This window comes from Myotis lucifugus, unplaced genomic scaffold (assembly GCF_000147115.1).
Source record: "Myotis lucifugus unplaced genomic scaffold, Myoluc2.0 scaffold_42, whole genome shotgun sequence".
In the NCBI taxonomy this organism is placed as follows: Eukaryota; Metazoa; Chordata; class Mammalia; order Chiroptera; family Vespertilionidae; genus Myotis; species Myotis lucifugus.
Window position 1 is genome coordinate 7,443,425 of NW_005871090.1, and position 18,741 is coordinate 7,462,165.

The 18,741-nt window shown below is 40.9% G+C and overlaps 1 protein-coding gene across 1 annotated transcript in view; it reads left to right on the forward strand.

Moving 5' to 3' along the window:
• The first annotated feature begins 2,120 nt into the window (after window positions 1–2,120).
• Window positions 2,121–18,741, forward strand: part of DSTN (destrin, actin depolymerizing factor) — a 45,665-nt gene continuing 29,044 nt past the window's right edge. Inside the window, exon 1 of the mRNA XM_006087975.3 lies at window positions 2,121–2,271. Within this exon, the coding sequence (XP_006088037.1) occupies window positions 2,269–2,271 (3 nt within the window). The 5' untranslated portion in view covers window positions 2,121–2,268. The remainder of the gene's footprint in view (window positions 2,272–18,741) is intronic.

An 18,741-nucleotide genomic window follows, 5' to 3' on the forward strand; every position in this document is an offset into this window, starting at 1 on the left:
GGATGTTCATCAAGATTTGAGAAGTGATGAACTGTGGGGTTATGGAAGGAGCACTATCAGTCCCTTGGGAGAGGGTCAGAGGTCTTCAGACTGTAGGGTTATAAGAACCTTTCAGGCTGAGAAAGGAGCAGGCTCAGAGTAAGAGGGCTTCTGGAAGAAAACTGGGCTCGATGGCAGATACGGGAGACAAGGCAGGAAATTAAAGATAGCTGAGGCCAGAGGCAAAAAGGCCAGGCTGACCTGCTAATTCTGGAGGAAGCCGTAGGAAAATTTAAGCAGCGATGTGACAGGATCCGATTCTTATGTTTGGACGTAACTCTGGTGGCAGAGTGGAGGATGAAATGCAGTCCAGACGATGGAGCAGACGGGCTGTGTATTCCCTTAAATGAGCAGGATTCAATTTTGGACTAGAAAGGACGTCTTGAGGACTTAGAAGTGGAGGCGGGCACTGAATCCCGTTCAGCCAGCCAGACAGACAATGGGTTCCAGCTGCAGGCAGATACAGGAAGGTTCTTTCTTCTCAAAGCTAGTACCCAACCAGTGGCCTGAGCATCACCTGGGAATTGTCAGAAATGCACATCCTCAGGGTCCCATCGCAGAGGTTCTGCGTCTGCAACTCTGGGGGGTGGGGCAAACAACTCTAACTGAACGAGTTCCCTTTGAGAACCACTGCTCAGCCTGCCAAAAATCTTGTGGCAAATTGTATAGGCTTAGAATTGTCACAACTTGCTTCCTCTCTTAAAAAGAAAACAAAACAGCCCCCGGCTGGCTGGCTCAGGACCTATGAACCAGGACGTCACCGTTTGATCCTGGGTCAGGGCACATGCCTGGGTTGCAGGCTCCATCCCCCAGTGTGGGGGGCGCTGGAGGCAGCCAATCAATGATTCTCTCTCCGAATTGATGTTTCTCTCCCTCTCCCTTCCTCTCTGAAATCAATAAACATTTTTTTTAAAAAAGAAAAGAAAACAAAAACATGATGAGTAATAAGAAATGAGTTTCCACACTGAATGGTCAGAACAAAAGCCACTTACAATCTAGATTTTTAGATAATGCCCAGAAAAAAACCACACACACACAAAAAAACCCCAGACACACACACATACACTGACCATCCTGTCCAAAAGCCTCACATTTGGAGAATTAACAGTTTTGGGAGAGGTCGTGATGTTCTCAGTATCTTAAATTGAAATACGACCTAAAATAAAAGAATCAATCCAGTTTCAAATTCTTTCTGTTCCCTTTACTCCCCACAAAAACACCCTCAGAAAAAAATGTTGGGATTCCTTCTGGCCGTCTGAAAACTGTGTTTCTGATGCAACCGCCCATAAAAAAAAAAACTCCAAAAAACACACAATCCCAAATTTAAAGCCCCAAAAAACGGAGCAGGGGGGTTGGCGCCATCATCCCAAGACCAGCCGGCCGTTTCCCAGCTACACCCAGCGGACCGCCGGCCTCCTTTCCCGGGCTGTTCCCAAAGATAAATAAATCACTCCCTGTTTTTTTCCAGACCTGACATTAGCGGTGACTCAGAGCACTCGGTATGGCCACAGTCGCCTCCGGAAGGAGGGAAAATGTGCAGATTTTTTTCCTTAGACGAGGGCCCAACGTGCCGGGCTGGGCCAATCAGGGGAGGATGGCGGGAATCGCACCAAAGTAGGTAAAATATGCGGGATGCGTGCCCCTCCGCCGCCGCCCGCGCCTCAGCTCCGGCCTGGCCTTGCGACTCCTTCTCCCCAACCCCGCCTCCCCTCCTCGTCCCCTCCCAGGCCCCACTCCAGCCGCGGCGCACACCTGGCCAGGTAGCCACTTCCTTGTAAGGCCAACAGCTTCACAGTGGGCGGGGCGCCACGTGGCCCCGCCTCTTGGGGGGAGAAGGGCCACTGGCCCCGCAGGTGCCAGGCCAAGCTCCGCCTCCTCGTCCCCAGCAGAAGAGAGAGGGACCCACCCCCACTCCCCTCGGCCCGGAGCTGGTGAGGGGGACCCCAGTCAGACTTCTGGACGGTCCGGAAGGTGAGGAAGACCCCTCCCGCGCGCAGTCCCGAAGGCCGCCCGGGCGGGGCGTTACCCGGCCTTCCGGTTGCGTAGCAACGGCGGGCAGCGCGTGACGTGCGCAGCCGTGTTTGGGCCCGCGGCGCGCTCACGCGCCCTCCCCCTGGTAGGCTCGCGCCCTGCGTCGCCACCTCGCTCGTTTGCTCGGCCCCGCTGCTGTGAGGACACTCGGCGCCCGCCGACTCCCTGCCCCGCGTCCCTGCGACCGCCTCGGCGAAGATGGTGAGTGGAAGGGAGCGCGAGGCGTGAGCTGACGCGGCGGGGGCGGCGCGGCTGCGGCGCCGCGGGGGTCGGGCTGAGGGGCAAACGTCGCCCCCCCCCTCCCGCCCCGTTGGGACCCGCGTCCCTCAGCCGTCTCCCGCCAGGGGAGGGTCTTGGGCGTCTGTCGCCCGCGGACCCGCTGGGCCCCGCTGGGCCCCGCGTCCCGGGGCGGCTCCAGGGCCGCTGCGTTGGTCGCAGCTGCTGCTTGGCGCCGTTCCCGGAGCGCCGCCTTCGGAGGTTTCTCGCCCTGGCCTCGGTACCACCAGTTGGAGTCGAGTTCTCCCCGCCTCGGCGAGATCGATTGGGGGGTGGGGTTCGCCAACCCCGGGCGGGGGGCGTGGGAATCCGGAGCGGCCTTGTTCGGGGCACGTTTCCCCGGAGCCCGGCACAGATGCGCCGGTCAGGTCTGTCCATCTCGAAAAGGAAAAATACGGCCTTTATTGAGCAGCCCTGGGGGGCGCGGTGATCCCGGAGCCTGACCCGGGCAGGCTGAGGACGGGTGGCCTTTAGCCGCTTTCTCGGCCGTGTCTGGCCGTCGGTCCGTCCGTCCGCTTCCTGCTGCGCTCTCCCTGTGCTCGTCAGGCTTGGCGGCGTCTGCTTTAACCCTCGCCGGCCCGACCTCGCCGGGTGCGGCTGGAAAATGCCTTTTACCTGTACAGTGTGGCTGTGCTTCAGAACTCGGCATGCAAGGGGTGGGCATGATGCAGGCGTACGCATAAAAACAAATGAAAAAAAACTTTTTTAAAGTCCGTAAAATTATCCCACTCTCTAAAACAGCGGTTCTCAACCTGTGGGTCGCGACCCCTTTGGCGGTCGAACGACCCTTTCACAGGGGTCGCCTAAGACCATCCTGCATATCAGATATTGACATGACGATTCATAACAGTAGCAACATTACAGTTATGAAGTAGCAACGAAAATAATTTTATGGTTGGGTCACAACATGAGGAACTGTATTTAAAGGGCCAGAAGGTTGAGAACACTGCAAAAGTAAACATGCTCAGTAGGTGATGGACACTCTGCTTAATTTACATATTTTCCCGTCTAAACTGGAATTCCAGTGTGCCGTAAAACAGTGTTCTTAAGTATTCTCAAGTGGAACATTTTGTCGTTTTCTTTAGCCTGCAACACGCCATGACCATTTTTGGTCAGCGATTTGCAGGCAGAGGCTTACCACACTTTGCTAGAAATATTACAGTTTTTGCATTTGTCTGCGTGGAAGCAGTTGGTGCCAGCTTATTTGCATCCAAAATGTTTTCACGGAATAATAGTTTTGGTTTTCTTAAGGTATTGCAACTTTCATGACTGTGCACACAGTCTCATTAGTGGAAGGAAATGAGATTAATCAGTAGTTTTTTGGTGACTGAGGATATGTATTGGGAATTTGATAGTGTTCAGTTTCTGATTCTTCTTTGGTTTAATTCTGTAAATCACAAAGAGAATCAGCATTTAAGATTTTTAACCTCTTTAAGATTATAAATACATATACTACTTCATACTAAAAGACCATTTTAACCTAAGGGTTTCGAGTGCTAGTACATGTAAGACCATCAGCTCTGACGAAAGTGCTATGAAACCTGCTTTAGGGTAATTTGACATTCTATGTTTTTGAGTTGCTAGACTGCAAACTTTATTTTGTTTGAAAATAAGGCCAAGCATTTTAACTTTAGTTAAATAGTTAAACTTTAGTTAAAGGTATACTTCCATATTTTTGTAATTCAAATAAAATGAAGAATCTGTTTTACTTACTGGTTCTTGGGGGAGGAGGAGAAACACAAATCAAGATGGGTGATTCCAAATACATTTCAAACTTCTTGGTGTAGAGAGGTTAAGAAAAGACTTTATATGGTGACAGGAGAAGATTTGACTTTACATGGTGGGCACAAAGTGCAATATACAGATCTTGTAACAAACCCACACCTGAAACCTATATGTTCATGTTGACCAGTGTCACCCCAATAAATTTAATAATTTAAAGAAAGAAGACCTGATAAGCTAGTCTTGTTTGGATGCTTGCAAAGAAAGTTGGTTACTCTTGTATGTAAGCCTCATGAGAATAGAGCATTTCCCTTCAGTCCAGCTATTATAGAATATTGTGAAGATGGAAAGTTCCTTTATTATCCCAGATTTTAGCATTTTACCTCGCTATTTTATCTTTTTTAGATTTGTTGTCTAGATACTGGGTTCAAATTTTTTAGTTTTTTAAGTTAAATTTTAACTGTTGATGGTTTTGTTCTACATTAACAAAATCACTTCCTGGTACTCACCAAGTATTCCAGAAGCACTTTGGAGTAAAGCAATTTGAAACCAACTCAAAAGATAACCCAGGGCACTTTACCATGAAATTTCATGTTTTCAAAGTCTCACTTTACAGTGCCAATAAAAGGAAAAAAGAAAAAAAAGATGCCTACCCTCCACATGAACCACATCTACACACTCCAAACAAAACTTTGGCGTATGTGTGCTGGGTGTGCCAGTTTCCTCATATAAAGATTGATTACCAGCCCACCCACCAAATTCTTTGGGTTATCTGCTCAGTAGTTCTTGTGTTGGGTATGGATTGAGACATAACATAGACTTTCCTAGCTCCTCTTGTAACTGATAGTGTGTTCATTTGCAGTATAGCTACATTGCTCTCTCTGAAGTAAGAGTGTAGTGTTGCCCCTGAAACAGAGTGAAGGTCTATATGATAATCTAATCCGTAACTTTATTCTAATCAGAATGCTGCTCTACCAAACCGAACTAATTGGCTCAGACTGAACTACAAATGTATTGTACCACTTGATGATTAGCAAAAACACTTTTATGTATAACAACCTAGTGGAATAGGTTGGGCATGTGTTAATGTGCCTACTTAACGTATCAGAAAACTGACTAATGGATTGACTTGTGTGACCACTTCTGACTCCACATCAAATTTTAAAAATAATTTAAAAATTAATTTACAAACATTTTAAGCAGAAAACTACATAGAACAGCAAGTTCCTTTGGAAAAAAGATTAACTTTTTGCTGCATTTCAGGTTATGCTACCGTTACATTTACGTGTGCATCTTCTTATCCCAGAAATAACCAACCACTCCAGTGTCAAAGATATAATGCACCAGCCAATTAAGGAAATGATTTCTTTTTTAGGCTATTGCAATTGGGAGAACATCAATTAGTGAGGAACATCTCAAAAAAAAAGGGGGGAGGGAATGGGGACCTGGGGCAGGTAAATCAGGGAGTCTTAAGGGCAGAATCCTTTTGTTACTTGTTCCCCAGAACACACAATGATGGGAGTGGATTTCTTAACTGGCACTGCTTTCCAGGAGCACAGGGCTCAGGTAAAATTCAACATAGTCACCTGAAATTAATGTATTTCATTCTCATTGGCATTTCCATACTTTTAGCTATATATGTATGTATCTGCAGAAGTATATGCTGTATTGCCTTGATTTTTTTATATGTATATATTTTGATTTTGATACATATGCTTTGTGCATCCTTTTGCAACTTAAAATTAAACTTGGTCAGTTTTAGGGGGTGGGATGATTTTTAATTTTAGTTGTGGCTCTGGTTCTTTATTTTAACAGCTGAATACCTTCTATTTTATGACTATACTAGGGGCCCAGTGCACGAATCTGTGCACCTTGAAAGGAACTGTGGGCCGTGAGGCTGCAGTAGGCACAGGGGCCGGTCTCGGCCCATCCTCTGTATTCCCGCCCGCCCCTCCCACCGCAGCCTCTGGTCCCCTGTCTGCTCGCAGCCCCGTTCCCACTGCTGCCACTCGCACCAGCTGATGGCATAGAACGATTGGGGCTGGCGCCAGCAGCGGGTGCAAACAGGGCCGGCGCTGGCAGTGGGTGCAAGCAGTGGCTCCGGCGCCAGCAGCGGGTGAAAGTGGGGCCATGGGAGCAAAGAATTTTCAGTAACCACCAGAGGCTCGCCCTGATGATAGCAACTGGCGCCCCACCTTGGTCTGGCTCCCCCGCTCATCTGCTCCACCATCCTATGTGGCCGTGTTCTGTGCACGCCCACTGGTGGTCAGTGCATATCATAGTGACCGGTTGTTTGGTTGTTCCGCTGTTCGGTCTATTTGCATATTAGCCTTTTATTATATAGGATTAAGTTTACCCATTGCCCTATTGATGGATATTTGCCCAACTTTTTGCCCTTTTATCTTTTTTTTTGCAATATATTGTTTCCATTTTTTTCCAAATATATTTTTATTGATTTCAGAGAAGAAGAGAGAGATAGAAACATCAATGATGAGAAGGAATCATTGATTGGCTGTCCCCTGGATGCCCCTCCCTGAGGATCAAGCCCTGGGCCTGTGCCCTGACCAGGAATTGAACCGTGACTCCCTGGATCATAGCTTGATGCTCAATCACTGAGCCATGCTTGCCAGGCTCCATTTTTATATATTACTATATATTGATTCTCTAGCCCTAGTGAATGTCTTCTTGGTTTATATCCAGAAGTAGAAGCCCTGGTTTGGAGACCATGCATATGTATTTTTTAATCTGCCATCAGAGGTTCTAGTTTGCATCCATCCCATCATCTACATTTAGTAGCCTGTTTCTCCATTTCTTTTCACTACTTGCTATTATGAGACTTACAACCTTTGCCAATCTGATGGGTGTGAAATATTTTCTCATTCTTTAATTTGTATTTCTCTGATTAGTAGGAGTTGAGTATCTTTTCATTGCAGCTTAATTTTTGCATGCATGCTCATCGGTGAACTTGACATTGTGTAAAACCTCGTCATATCTTCATCTAAGCTAATTTGTGGAGCCATCAAGTAAACCCAGACTTAAAAGAAAATCAACAAGAAAGTGACTGTCAAGACCAGAACCACATACATACAGAGGACTAATATTCCTCTCCTCTGGCACCTAGTTTTTTTGCAAGCCTCAAGCTAAGTAAGGAAAGTTTAGTACTCTCTCTTAATTCTAGATACCTGCCATTGTTGGGTCCTAGTAGTAGCAGAATGCAGAGTGATCCACGATAGAGTTCCATTTTTGCCAAGGGCCATGGATGTTAACATCCTTTGCTTTATACTTACACCTTTCTTTTTCCTAGGCAGTTAATCTAGCACAATGTTAAAAACAAATAAACAACAATAAAACCCTACAAGGGATATATGGGAACTCTCTGTACTTTCTGCTCAATTTTACTGTGAACCTAAAAGGTCTCTGAAAAATAGTCTATTGAAAAAACAACAGGCAAAACAAAAATAACTGTGACTATTTTTTATAAATAGAATTGGTTTGAATCAAAATGGTCTTTAACTTGGTATACAGGAAGACTCCAAACATTTGTGTTTTTATAATAAATAACTATTTTCTTTCAGTAATAATTAAGATACTTTGAGATGAACACCATAGTTGAAGTTTGAAAAAGATCTTGAAACTCTTGAAAAACTAGATTATATATATATATATACATGCATTGGTGGGTTTTTTATTTTTTTGTTTTGTTTTTAGTTTTGAAGGATTACCATTTTTATTTATTACTTTTCCTTTTCTACATTTATCCATTTTAAAATTAGCCTTTGAACTTTGGAGATGAACAGTGAGAGCACAGGGAAATCAGACCATAGATGAATTGTTCTTTGATTTTTATTTAACCAAAGAAAACTTCATCTAGCCTAGGAGTATATGCATTGTTTTTATCTACAGAACAATTCTCTAGTCTCTGAATAATTAGGCCTAGTCTTTTTACTCTACAGCAGTGGTTCTCAACCTTCTGGCCCTTTAAATATAGTTCCTCATGTTGTGACCCAACCATAAAATTATTTTCGTTGCTACTTCATAACTGTCATGTTACTACTGTTATGAATCGTAATGTAAATATCTGATATGCAGGATGGTCTTAGGCGACCCCTGTGAAAGGATCGTTCGACCGCCAAAGGGGTCGCGACCCACAGGTTGAGAACCGCTGCTCTACAGGCATGCTTCTTTTATTGTGGTTTGCTTTATTGCACTTCACATATGTTGAGTTTTTTACAAATTGAAGGCAAGAACCTCCACCAGCAAAACAATTATGGCTGGCTTTATTGTGATACTCACTTTATTGCAGTGGTCTGGAACCCAACCCACAATATCTCTGAAGTATGCCTGTACTGTTTGATATTTGCCTATCTAAACCACAAAACAAGTAGGTAGAAGATTGTTACTGAAGTATCTTTAACTTCCTTCCCTTGTAGCATAATAATGCCTTTCTAGATTGTCCATGAAAGCCATACCCAAAGATTTATACCTAATACTTCAGAAATATTTTAATCCCAGCTTTTCTTCTGTCCCTATCTCCTTGCCTTGATGTTAGAAGTGACATTTCACTTGAAATTGTGCTTCTAAAAGCTATCTCCTGTTCATTTTGCTTGAAATTTTACATTGGGAGAAGTATAGAAAAATAAACATCAGATTGGTTCATGTTAGTAATACTTTGACAAACTTGTTACATTCATCATCGTGAAGTCTTCTGTACAAGGACCTTCATAAAGTTGAGTAGTTTTTAGTCTAGTGATACTTAACTTTTAAAGATAATTCTTTCAGTAGCTGACATTGTAATGCTTATGTGGTTTGCTTTGGTATATTAAAAATCAATTTTTATGTAGATCTTTAAAAAAGCAATTGACTTAAGTAAAAATGCAATTAAAATTCTTAAAATTCACATTTTAATCTGTAGTTGAAGGTATGAAAAAGCTGATAGTTTGGCTTTTTTTTTTTTCTTCTTTTTTTTTTTTTAACCTGCGGAGTATCAAAGAACTCCGTTTTGTTGCAACAGGGCTCAGGATGAGCATTTAAAAGTTGGACACTTCAGTGCATACTGTAGCAAGAAACCTACATTTAAAATGAGTCTGTCACTGTATTTGTACTTTTGGATCATATTGAAGGAAGACTGTTTACTCCTTTCAGCATTTTTGCTTTACTTTATAGGATGTTACTCCCATTTGAGTTATCACAGAAAAGAAAGATTAACTTCTGACCCATATTTTTATCTTGACTTGCTTTCAGAAAATCGCCAACTTTAAATGTAATTAGTGTTTACTTTAGAGTGGTTTCACATGACATGTTTTTTTTACGGTGGTAGTATTTCCATGTAGTAATAGAACTAAAACTAAAGCATAGGCAAATACTGGTAAGACTCCTTCAGCTTGCTAGGGCACAATCTTTTAAGGCAATTGTTGAAGCTCTAGAGCCCTGAGGAATTCTCAAATCATTGAAATCTTGTTTTAAGAATGTTTTAAGTAATCTTTTGACCATTGTTGTCGAACAGAAATAAAATATGAGTTACATATGTACTACTTAAAAATTTATTAAATTTATTGGGGTAACAGTTAATAAAAGTATGTAAATTTCAAGTGTACATTTCTATAATATATCATCTGTATATTGCATTGTGTTCATCACCCAAAGTACATAGGTACTTTTAAATTTTCTAATAGCCCCATTGTAAAAGTAAAAAGAAAAGGTGAAATTTATTTAACTCAATATATCTGAAATAAGTCAACATTTAATCTATATAAAAATTAACGAGACATTTTACATTCCTTTTTCATACAAGTTTGAAATCAGTATATATTTTACACCTACAGTACATCAATTCAAATGTTCAATTTTCATAAGAAATATTTGATATATATTTAGATTTAAATTTTACTGTTGAAAAAGTAGATTCACACACATAAGTTGCTCTGGGCATACTTATAAGTTTTCCAGTAGTGGAATTGATAAGTTTTAAAATTTTTAAGTTAATTAAAGTGAAATACAATAAAAAAAATGCAGCTTTTCAGTCACACTAGCCACTTATAATGGGACTCACTAAACCACAAGTGGCTAGTGGTCACCTTGATGGACTATCCTCAGACTTTGCGAATTAGCCTGTTTGTAAAGGGAAGTTAGTATGGATACCAACACTGGTGTTAATTCTCTGCATTTTTGCACATCTCTAAGAAAGTGCTAAGATAGAATATGAATTCCTTTTATGGCACTTCCTAAGATGTTTTGTGGAACTAGACTGTTAGACTCCTTGGGGGGGGGGGGGTTGTATGTATTTTTCCCCCTCTTTCTTACCATGGGCTTGCTTATTTATTTATTCATTTATTTATCCACTTATTTTAAAAATCTTTATTGTTGAAAGTATTACAGATGTCACCTCTTTTTTCCCCATTGCCCCCCTCCACCCAGTTCCAGCCTCACCCCAAGTCTTCACCACCCTATTGTCTGTGTCCATAGGTAATGCATATCCTGCTGTTAAGTCATTTGGTTGTCCCTCACTAACCCCCCTGCCGGCCTGGTTGCCCCATGCAGCCTGCCGTTCAGTCGTCCGTCCAGTTGTTTCGGTCATGACGCCCCTGGCTTTTTATATATTAGGATTGATTTTAGAGAGGACGGGAGAGAGAGATAGAAACATCAATGATGAGAGAGAATCACTGATCGGCTGCCTCCTGCACACTCCACACTGGGGATGGAGCCTGCAACCCGGGCATGTGTCCTGACAGGAATTGAACCATGACCTCCTGGTTCATAGGTTGATGGTTCAACCACTGAGCCAATGACGGCTGGGCTATTTTGATTTTTAGATTCAATTGTTGATAGATATATGTTTATTGCCATTTTATTCATATTTTTTAAACTTTTAAAAAAATTATTATTACTAACTGCTTTTCTCCTGGTGCTTTTAAGATTCTGTCTTTGTCTATAACCTTTGGCATTTTAACTTTGATGTGTCTTGGTGTGGGCCTCTTGTTTTGAACTCTGTGCTTTCTGGACTTGTAAGTCTATTTCTTTCACTAGGTAGGGGAAGTTTTTTGTCATTATTTCTTCAAATAGGTTTTCAGTATTTTGCTTTCTCTCTTCTCAGGCACCTCCATAATGCAAATGTTGGTAGATGTGAAGTTATCCCAGAGGGTCTTCACACTTCCTTCATATTTTTTTATTCTTTTTTCTTTTTGCTCTTCTGATTGGGTGTTCTTTGCTTCCTCATATTGCAAATCGTTGGTTGGATTCTCCGAATCCTCTACTCTACTGTTGAATCCCTGTAAATTGTTCTTTATTTCAGTTAGTGTATGCTTAATTTCTGTCTGGTCCTTTTTCATGTCTTTGAAATTCTCACTAGGATCCTTGAAAGTCTCACTAAGTCTCTTGAAGCTCTCATTAAGATCCTTGAGCAACCTTATAACCATTGTTTTGAACTCTGTATTTAGTAGCTTGCTTGCTTCCATTTCATTTAGTTCTTTTTCTAGAGATTTTTTCTGTTTCATTTGTGACGTTTCTTTGTCTCCGCATTTGGGCCACTTTTCTGTGTTTGTTTCTATGTATTAGGTAGAGCTGCTATGTTTCCTGAGGGCTTGTATATTTCAAAAGCAAGATGACCCTCATAGTAGGCCCACAACATATGTTACTTAATGAACATGAATAGGTGAATAAGAGGGCATTCTTAAATTTTTATTTATTGATTGATTTTAGAGAGAGAAGAAGGGGGAGAGAGAAACATCAATTTGTTGTTCAACTTATTTATGCATTCATTGGTTGATTCTTGTATATGCCCTGACTGGGGATTGAACCCACAACCTTGGCATATCAGCTGAGCTAGCAAGCCAGGGCTTGTTTTAATACTTCTTTAATGTTATTTTACTTGGAATCATTATAGTTTATCAATTTTTTTTATGACCAACTTCTTAATTTGATTTTTCAGGTGACTTGATTCTTGATTTAAAATATCTCTTAGTTATTAAAAAGTTAAATAACTATTATGTTTTTCCTGAAGTAATTAATGGAGAATCAAATACAGTTCTTCATTGTCTTCAGGGTTTAAAATAGCAACCATTTATTAAGTAAATAGTTGAGAAATTTGATATGCCAAGAATGGTCCAGGTATTAGGGAGACAGTACTGAAAAAGTCCTTTCTTGTGCAAGTTACATTCTAATATGGGGGGAAGGAGAGAAAAATGACAAGATCATGTCAGATCATTGTAAGTGGTAAGAAGGAAGTAGGGTAACAATCGGGAGTACTAGAAGAGTTGGCTACTTTTAGCTAGATTGTTAAGGAAGGCCTCTTAGGAGATGGCATTTGAGCTAAGACTTACATTGTAAGAGAGAGCAGGCCATGTGAAAAACATTTCAGGCAGAAAGAACTCTATAAGTAGAAAGTCCTTGAGAAGAGAATGAGTTTGACATGCCAGGGACGAAAAAGGTTTGTATAGGTAGAATTTAGTGAAAAGAGGGGAGAGAAGTAGGAAATGTATTGTAGACAAGAGCTAGAATAGGAAGAGCCTTTAGGCCAAGGTGAAGAATTTGTATTTTATTCTGACTACCCCATGTAACCAACTGAGTTTGTGGTGGTGGGGAAGTTTTAAGGTGTAATGTAGCGGAATGGGATGTGATTTATTCCTGTGGCTCATGTATGGAGATGTACAAATGGGGACAAAGGCTGATTAAGAGACTACTGCTATTATTCAGGCAATGGGTGGCGTAGTAGGTTAGATTGGGATTGTTATTGGGATAGTGAGAAGCAATTAGAGTGGGTATACCATTGACCCTTGAACAACACGGGGGTTAGGGACAGTCCCCTGCACAGTCGAAAATCCACATATAACTTTTGACTCCCCCCAAACTTAACTCCTCTTAGTATCTGTGGGGATTTGGTTCCAGAACCCCTCTCAGATACTAAATGTGGATACTCAAGTCTTCTATATAAGTGATGTAGATCAATGATACCATTAGCCCTCTGCTACAGACTCCTAACCATAGACTGAAACAGTACAGGTATTTATATTAAAAAAAAATTCTTGTACAAGTGGACCTGCGCAGTTCAAACCCATGTTGTTCAAGGATCAGTTGTATATTTTGGGAGGTAGAGCTGACAGGACTTACTGATAATTTAGATGTGTGGCATAAGGGAAAGAAAGACATCCTATATAATAAAAGCCTAATATGCTAAGTGTCCAGTTGTCTGGTCACCAATCAAAGTGTAATATGCTAATGATATGCTAAGGCCGCTCAACCGCTCACTATGACATGCACTGACCACAAGGGGGCAGTTGACTGGTCAGCCAGTCGCTATGACGTGTACTGACTACCAGGGGGAAGACGCTCTGACTGGTAGGTGAGCTTACTGCTGGGGTCCAGCTGAATGGGACTGAGTGAGACGGGCCGAACATTCCCTGGAGCCCTCCCATAGTCCCTCCCTGGCTGGCCAACCTCCTGCATCCCTCCCTGGCCCCGATTATACACAGGTGGGGTCCTTCGGCCTGGCCTGCACCCTCTTGCAATCCAGGACTCCTTGGGGGATGTTGGAGAACCAGTTTCAGCCCAATCCTGCAGGCCAGGTCAAGAGACCCCACTGGTGCACAAATTTGTGCACCAGGCCTCTAGTCAAGGATAACTTCAAATATTGAGACTTGAGCTACTTGGTAGTTGGTGGTGTCATTGTGCTGGAGATCTATAAAAGAAGCTAATATAAAAGTTTGGCAAAAATACCTTAACTTCATATCTGATTAGGATAATAATGTATATTAATTGTAAAACATTAAGAAAAAATTTAGTTGTAATGGCAATCCCAACCAAGGTATTAACATTTGGTGCATTTTCTTCCAGGCCATTTTAAATATATTTTTATTCTTTCAATAAATGATTGTTAGGTGTCTTCTAGGACCTGTGCAGCAGGTCTTCACTTAATGTTACTCTATTCTAATGCCATAGGAATTTATTGGCTTTATTATATGACATTTCATTTAAAGTTGCAGAACCTATTGATGATGTTAAAGGAGGACTGTACTGTTTTATCCTCTGGGTATTCATCAGTATATAAGTCAAAGTCCCTGTCCCTATGAAGTATACATTATAATAGGAAAGACAGATAAGAAATAAATAAAAAACTGAATAAGATAATTGCAGATTGTAATAAGTACTATTATGAAAATAAGGGAGAAAGTGAATATCTGGAGACTACAAATACAGATTTTTCTTACATAGTTGAGTTCATTTGTCACAGTTTATATTCTTTATTTCCCATATCCCAAAGTGACAAGGGTGCCAAGCTAATTCAGTGGGGGAAAGAATAGTGTCTTCAACAAATGGTTCTAGAACAATAGGATATTCACATGCAAAAGAATGAATTTGGATCCCTGTTTCACACTAAATAGAAAATTTAACTTAAAATGTGTTACAGCCTAAATGTAAGAGCTAAAGATATAAAACTTGTAGAAGAAAACATAGGTAAAAATATTTGTGAATGTGGTTTGGATGTGTTTTTGGTCAATTTTCTTGGCTTTTTAGGCAATGACACCAAAACCTCCAGTGACAAAAGAAAAATAGATAAATTGGATTTTATTACAATTAAAAACTTGTTTGTATCACAGAACACCCATCAAGAAAGTGAAAAGACAGTTCATAGAATGGGAGAAAATATTTGCAAATCACATGTCGGACTAGGAACTTGTATTCAGAATATATGAAGGACTCTTGGAACTCAGCAATGAAAAGACAGCCTAAAAGGCTTTAAGTAGACATTTCTTAAAAGAAATACAAGTAGTCGATAAAAATCAGTCATTAGGGAAATGCAAATCAAAACCACAATGAGATACTACACACCTACTAGGATGGCAGTAATAAAAAAAAAAACATGGAGTAACAAAATGTTGGCAAGGCTGTGGGAATAACGTTGCTGGTGGGAATATAAAATGGTGTAGCCACTTTGGAAAACAGTTTGGCAGTTCCTTAAGAAGATCAACTTGGGAGTTACCACATGACCCAGCAATTTCACACCTAATTATATACCCAAGCAAAATGAAAACATATCTGCATAGAAACTTGTACACGAATGTTCATAGTGGCATTATTCATAATACACCAAAAGTTGAAACAGCTCAAATGTACATCAACTGATGATTAAATAGGTAAAATGTTGTATGTATATTCATACAGTAGAATATCATTTGGCAATAAAAAGAAATGAGTAATAAATCATGCAATAATATGGATGAACTTTGAAAACATGCTAAATGAAAGAAGCCAGTAAAAAAAAAAAAAGACTACATATTGTATGATTCACTTACATAAAATATCCAGGAGAAGCAGGACAGTAGGGACAGGAAGTAAATTGCTGCTAGTGGTTGGCTAGGTCTTGGGTGGGAAAGAATGGGAAAAAGGAGTGATTGTTCCCGAATACAGGGTTCGAAATGTTGTAAAATTAGGTTGTGGTGATGGATGTACATTAAAACTTGTGAATATACTAAAACCCACTGAGTTTACACTTTGAATTTTATGACATTACCTCTATCTGTAAAAAACGACTTAAATTGTTTAAGGGTATCCTGCATATACTGTGATGATATTAAGTTATTCCTGTGTTAAATTTAAGTCCAGTATTATAAGTAATGCTTTCATCTTTGTGCACCAATTTTTGCGTGCATCTGCATTCTTCTTCAAAATGTAATCATAGGTATACAACCATCGAATCAAAAAGTTTGCATGTGTCTGTATTTCTAATTTTAAAAATATGCTCAACACAGAAAACTTTGAAAATACAGAAAACTAGAGAGAAGATAAAAATTACTTCTATTCCCACTGTTAGAGATAAAATTCCTTTTCTCTATTCTGTTTTACATAGTTGAGATTACACTGCATGTAAAACTTTTTATCCAGCTTGTTTTTTCACTTAAATCATAATATTTCCCTGTGTCATTAAAAACTTTCCACAAACATGATTTTAATGGATGTAACAGAAACTATCCTGTGGATATACTATACTTTTCTTAGCAATTCTCCTGTTTTTATTTATTTGGATCGTCTGGTTTTTATTATTATGAAGATAATTTCCCCAGAATAAATTCCTCAAAGTGGGATTTCTGAGTTAAAGGGTCAGAAGGTTTTGATTATTTTGAAGCTCTTGATATAAATGGCCAAATTGCATTCTGAAAGTTATGAGTGAGTAATAAAATTGCCTGTGGTGGAAAATGAATCTGGAAAAATAAGTTGGTTTGGATGATAAAGGGCCTTTTAAGTGCTGTTAATGAATATGGAGTTTATCTTGTAGGTGCTTGTGAATTGCTGAAGACTTTTAATCTTGGGAGTGTTATGAGATTTTAAGAGGAGATGAGAAGAAATAGATATCCACATTTAAAGAAGAATTGGTAGGGCTTAGAAACTGAATGTGATCATGGAACAGAAGTAGGTCAGTTACCCAACAGCATCAAATCTGTTTTGTGTCTTGGGTTCACTGACATGTCAGTTAATCATCCAAAGGGACACCAAATTGCTAAACCAAGGAGAAATCTTTTACCTTTAGCTTGGCAATTTTCCGTGTGCCGCTAGAATTTTTAAAACCTTGGAATACCTGACTAGTCAGAGGGCACTGACCTCTTTTCCTTTAGACTGTCAAATAAAAAAATGATAATAATCAACACAATAATAGCCATCCAGTGTGAATGAATCAAAATTATACTTATTTTTTTTGTCAGATTGGCAAAAAAGATATTTTTGGTGTGCCACAGAATTTTAGTAGCTTGTATGCCATGAGATGAAAAAGGTTGAAAATTGCTGCTTTATATTATTGTGTGTTCAAAATGGTCTTTCTCAAAGGAGAATAGAATTTTTTTATATTGTTGCTCCTGAAAGACTAGAAGTAATGTATAATTTTTCTATTCAGAACAATTTACATAAAGTAAAATTCACCATTTAAAAAATTTTAATTTATTGGGGTAACTTTGGTTAATAACATAAGTTTCAGATGTACAATTCTGTAACACATCATCAGTATATTGCATTGTGTGCTCACCAACCAGAGTCTAGGCTCCTTCCATTACCATATATTTGACCCTCTTTGCCTTCTTTATCTTCTCCCCATTCCCTTTGCCCTCTTGTAACCACCATACTGTTGGCTCTGTCTATGAGTTTGTTTATTCACTTGTTGGTTTCTGTTTTATATCTCACACTAGTGGCCTGGTGCACAGATTTGTGCACATTGAAAGGAAATTAATTAGAAGGTGGTCGGTAGGGTAGGACTGGGCGAGATGGGCCAGACACACCCTGGAGCCAACCTCCCACGGTCCCTTCCCGGCCAGCCGCACCTGTGGCAGCACTGCGGCTCAAAGGGCATCTGCGGAGTGAGTGGGGTTGCTCTGGCAGGTGGGGTCCTCAGCCTAGCCTGCAGGGATCAGGCCGAAACCAGCTCTCCAACATCCCCCGAGGGGTCCTGGAGTGAAAGAGGGCACTGTGCAAAGTTGCTGTCATACAGGGTGTGGAACACAAATGCAAGTGTGCAGTAAACCAGATTTGGGGCCGACAGTGCCCCAGCAACAACATAACCCATGGCTGAAGGTGGAATCGCACAGCCCTGCAAGGAATTGGGCTCCCTCCACTCTGATTCTGGGGTGCATCACCCAAGCTCGGCAGCTCCTCTGTTGAGCGTCTGCCCCCTGGTGGTCAGTGCGCATCATACCTACCGAACGGTCGGACGGTTGCTTAACCTTTTATATATATAGATAGATATATAGATAGATGAGTGAAATCATAAGATTCTTTTCCTTTTATTGTTTGACTGATTTCACTTAGAATGGTTTGACTGATTTCACTTAGAATGATACTATATATACATATATATATATATACATATATATATATATATATATATGTTTCAGAGAGGAAGGGAAAGGAAAAGAGATAGGGAAACATCAATGATAAGAATCATTGATCGGCTGCCTCCTGCATGCCCCCTACTGGGAATTGAGCCCGCAACCCTGACATGTGCCCTGACCAGGGATTGAACTGTGACCTCCTGGTTCATAGGTCAGCTAGTGACCCAGTGCACGAAATTTGTGCATATTAAAAGGGAATTAATTAGAGGAAATATTTTAATATTGCTATTTGCCCTTTCTCTATAATAGAAGTGTCAGAGATGAAAGAAAATTAGTAAAATGTATATGAAAATCTTTCTCCTGTCAGAGTCTAGGGTGCGCAACAGGAAACAGAGTCAAGTCCCCGCCTACCCACGTGTGCTTCAAAATTGCGCAAGACCCAGACCCGGCCGTCCCCACCCCTGTCAAGCCCCACCGGGTGGGGGGGCGTGGCCTCAGGTCCCCTGCCCTGGCCCAGCGCCATGCAGCTTCAGGTCTCTGCTGATTGCCTGTTAAGGCTCTTTACGGGAACTCGGCCTCCGCTGAGGGCGCAGCCATCTTGTGTTATGGAATCCCTGCCTCCACTGTGGGTGCAGCCATCTTGACTGTTAAAATGTGATGGTCAATTTGCATATTCCCTCTTTATTAGATAGGATGGTCAACCACTGAGCTACAGCAGCCAGGTAGCATGATACTCTTAAGATCCATCCATGATGCTGCAAATGGCAGTATTTAATTTTTCATGGCTGAGTAGTATTACATGTATATGTTTCTATGTCTTTCTGCAAGTTTTGGCCAATGTATATAGTTGTACAACTACCACCACAAT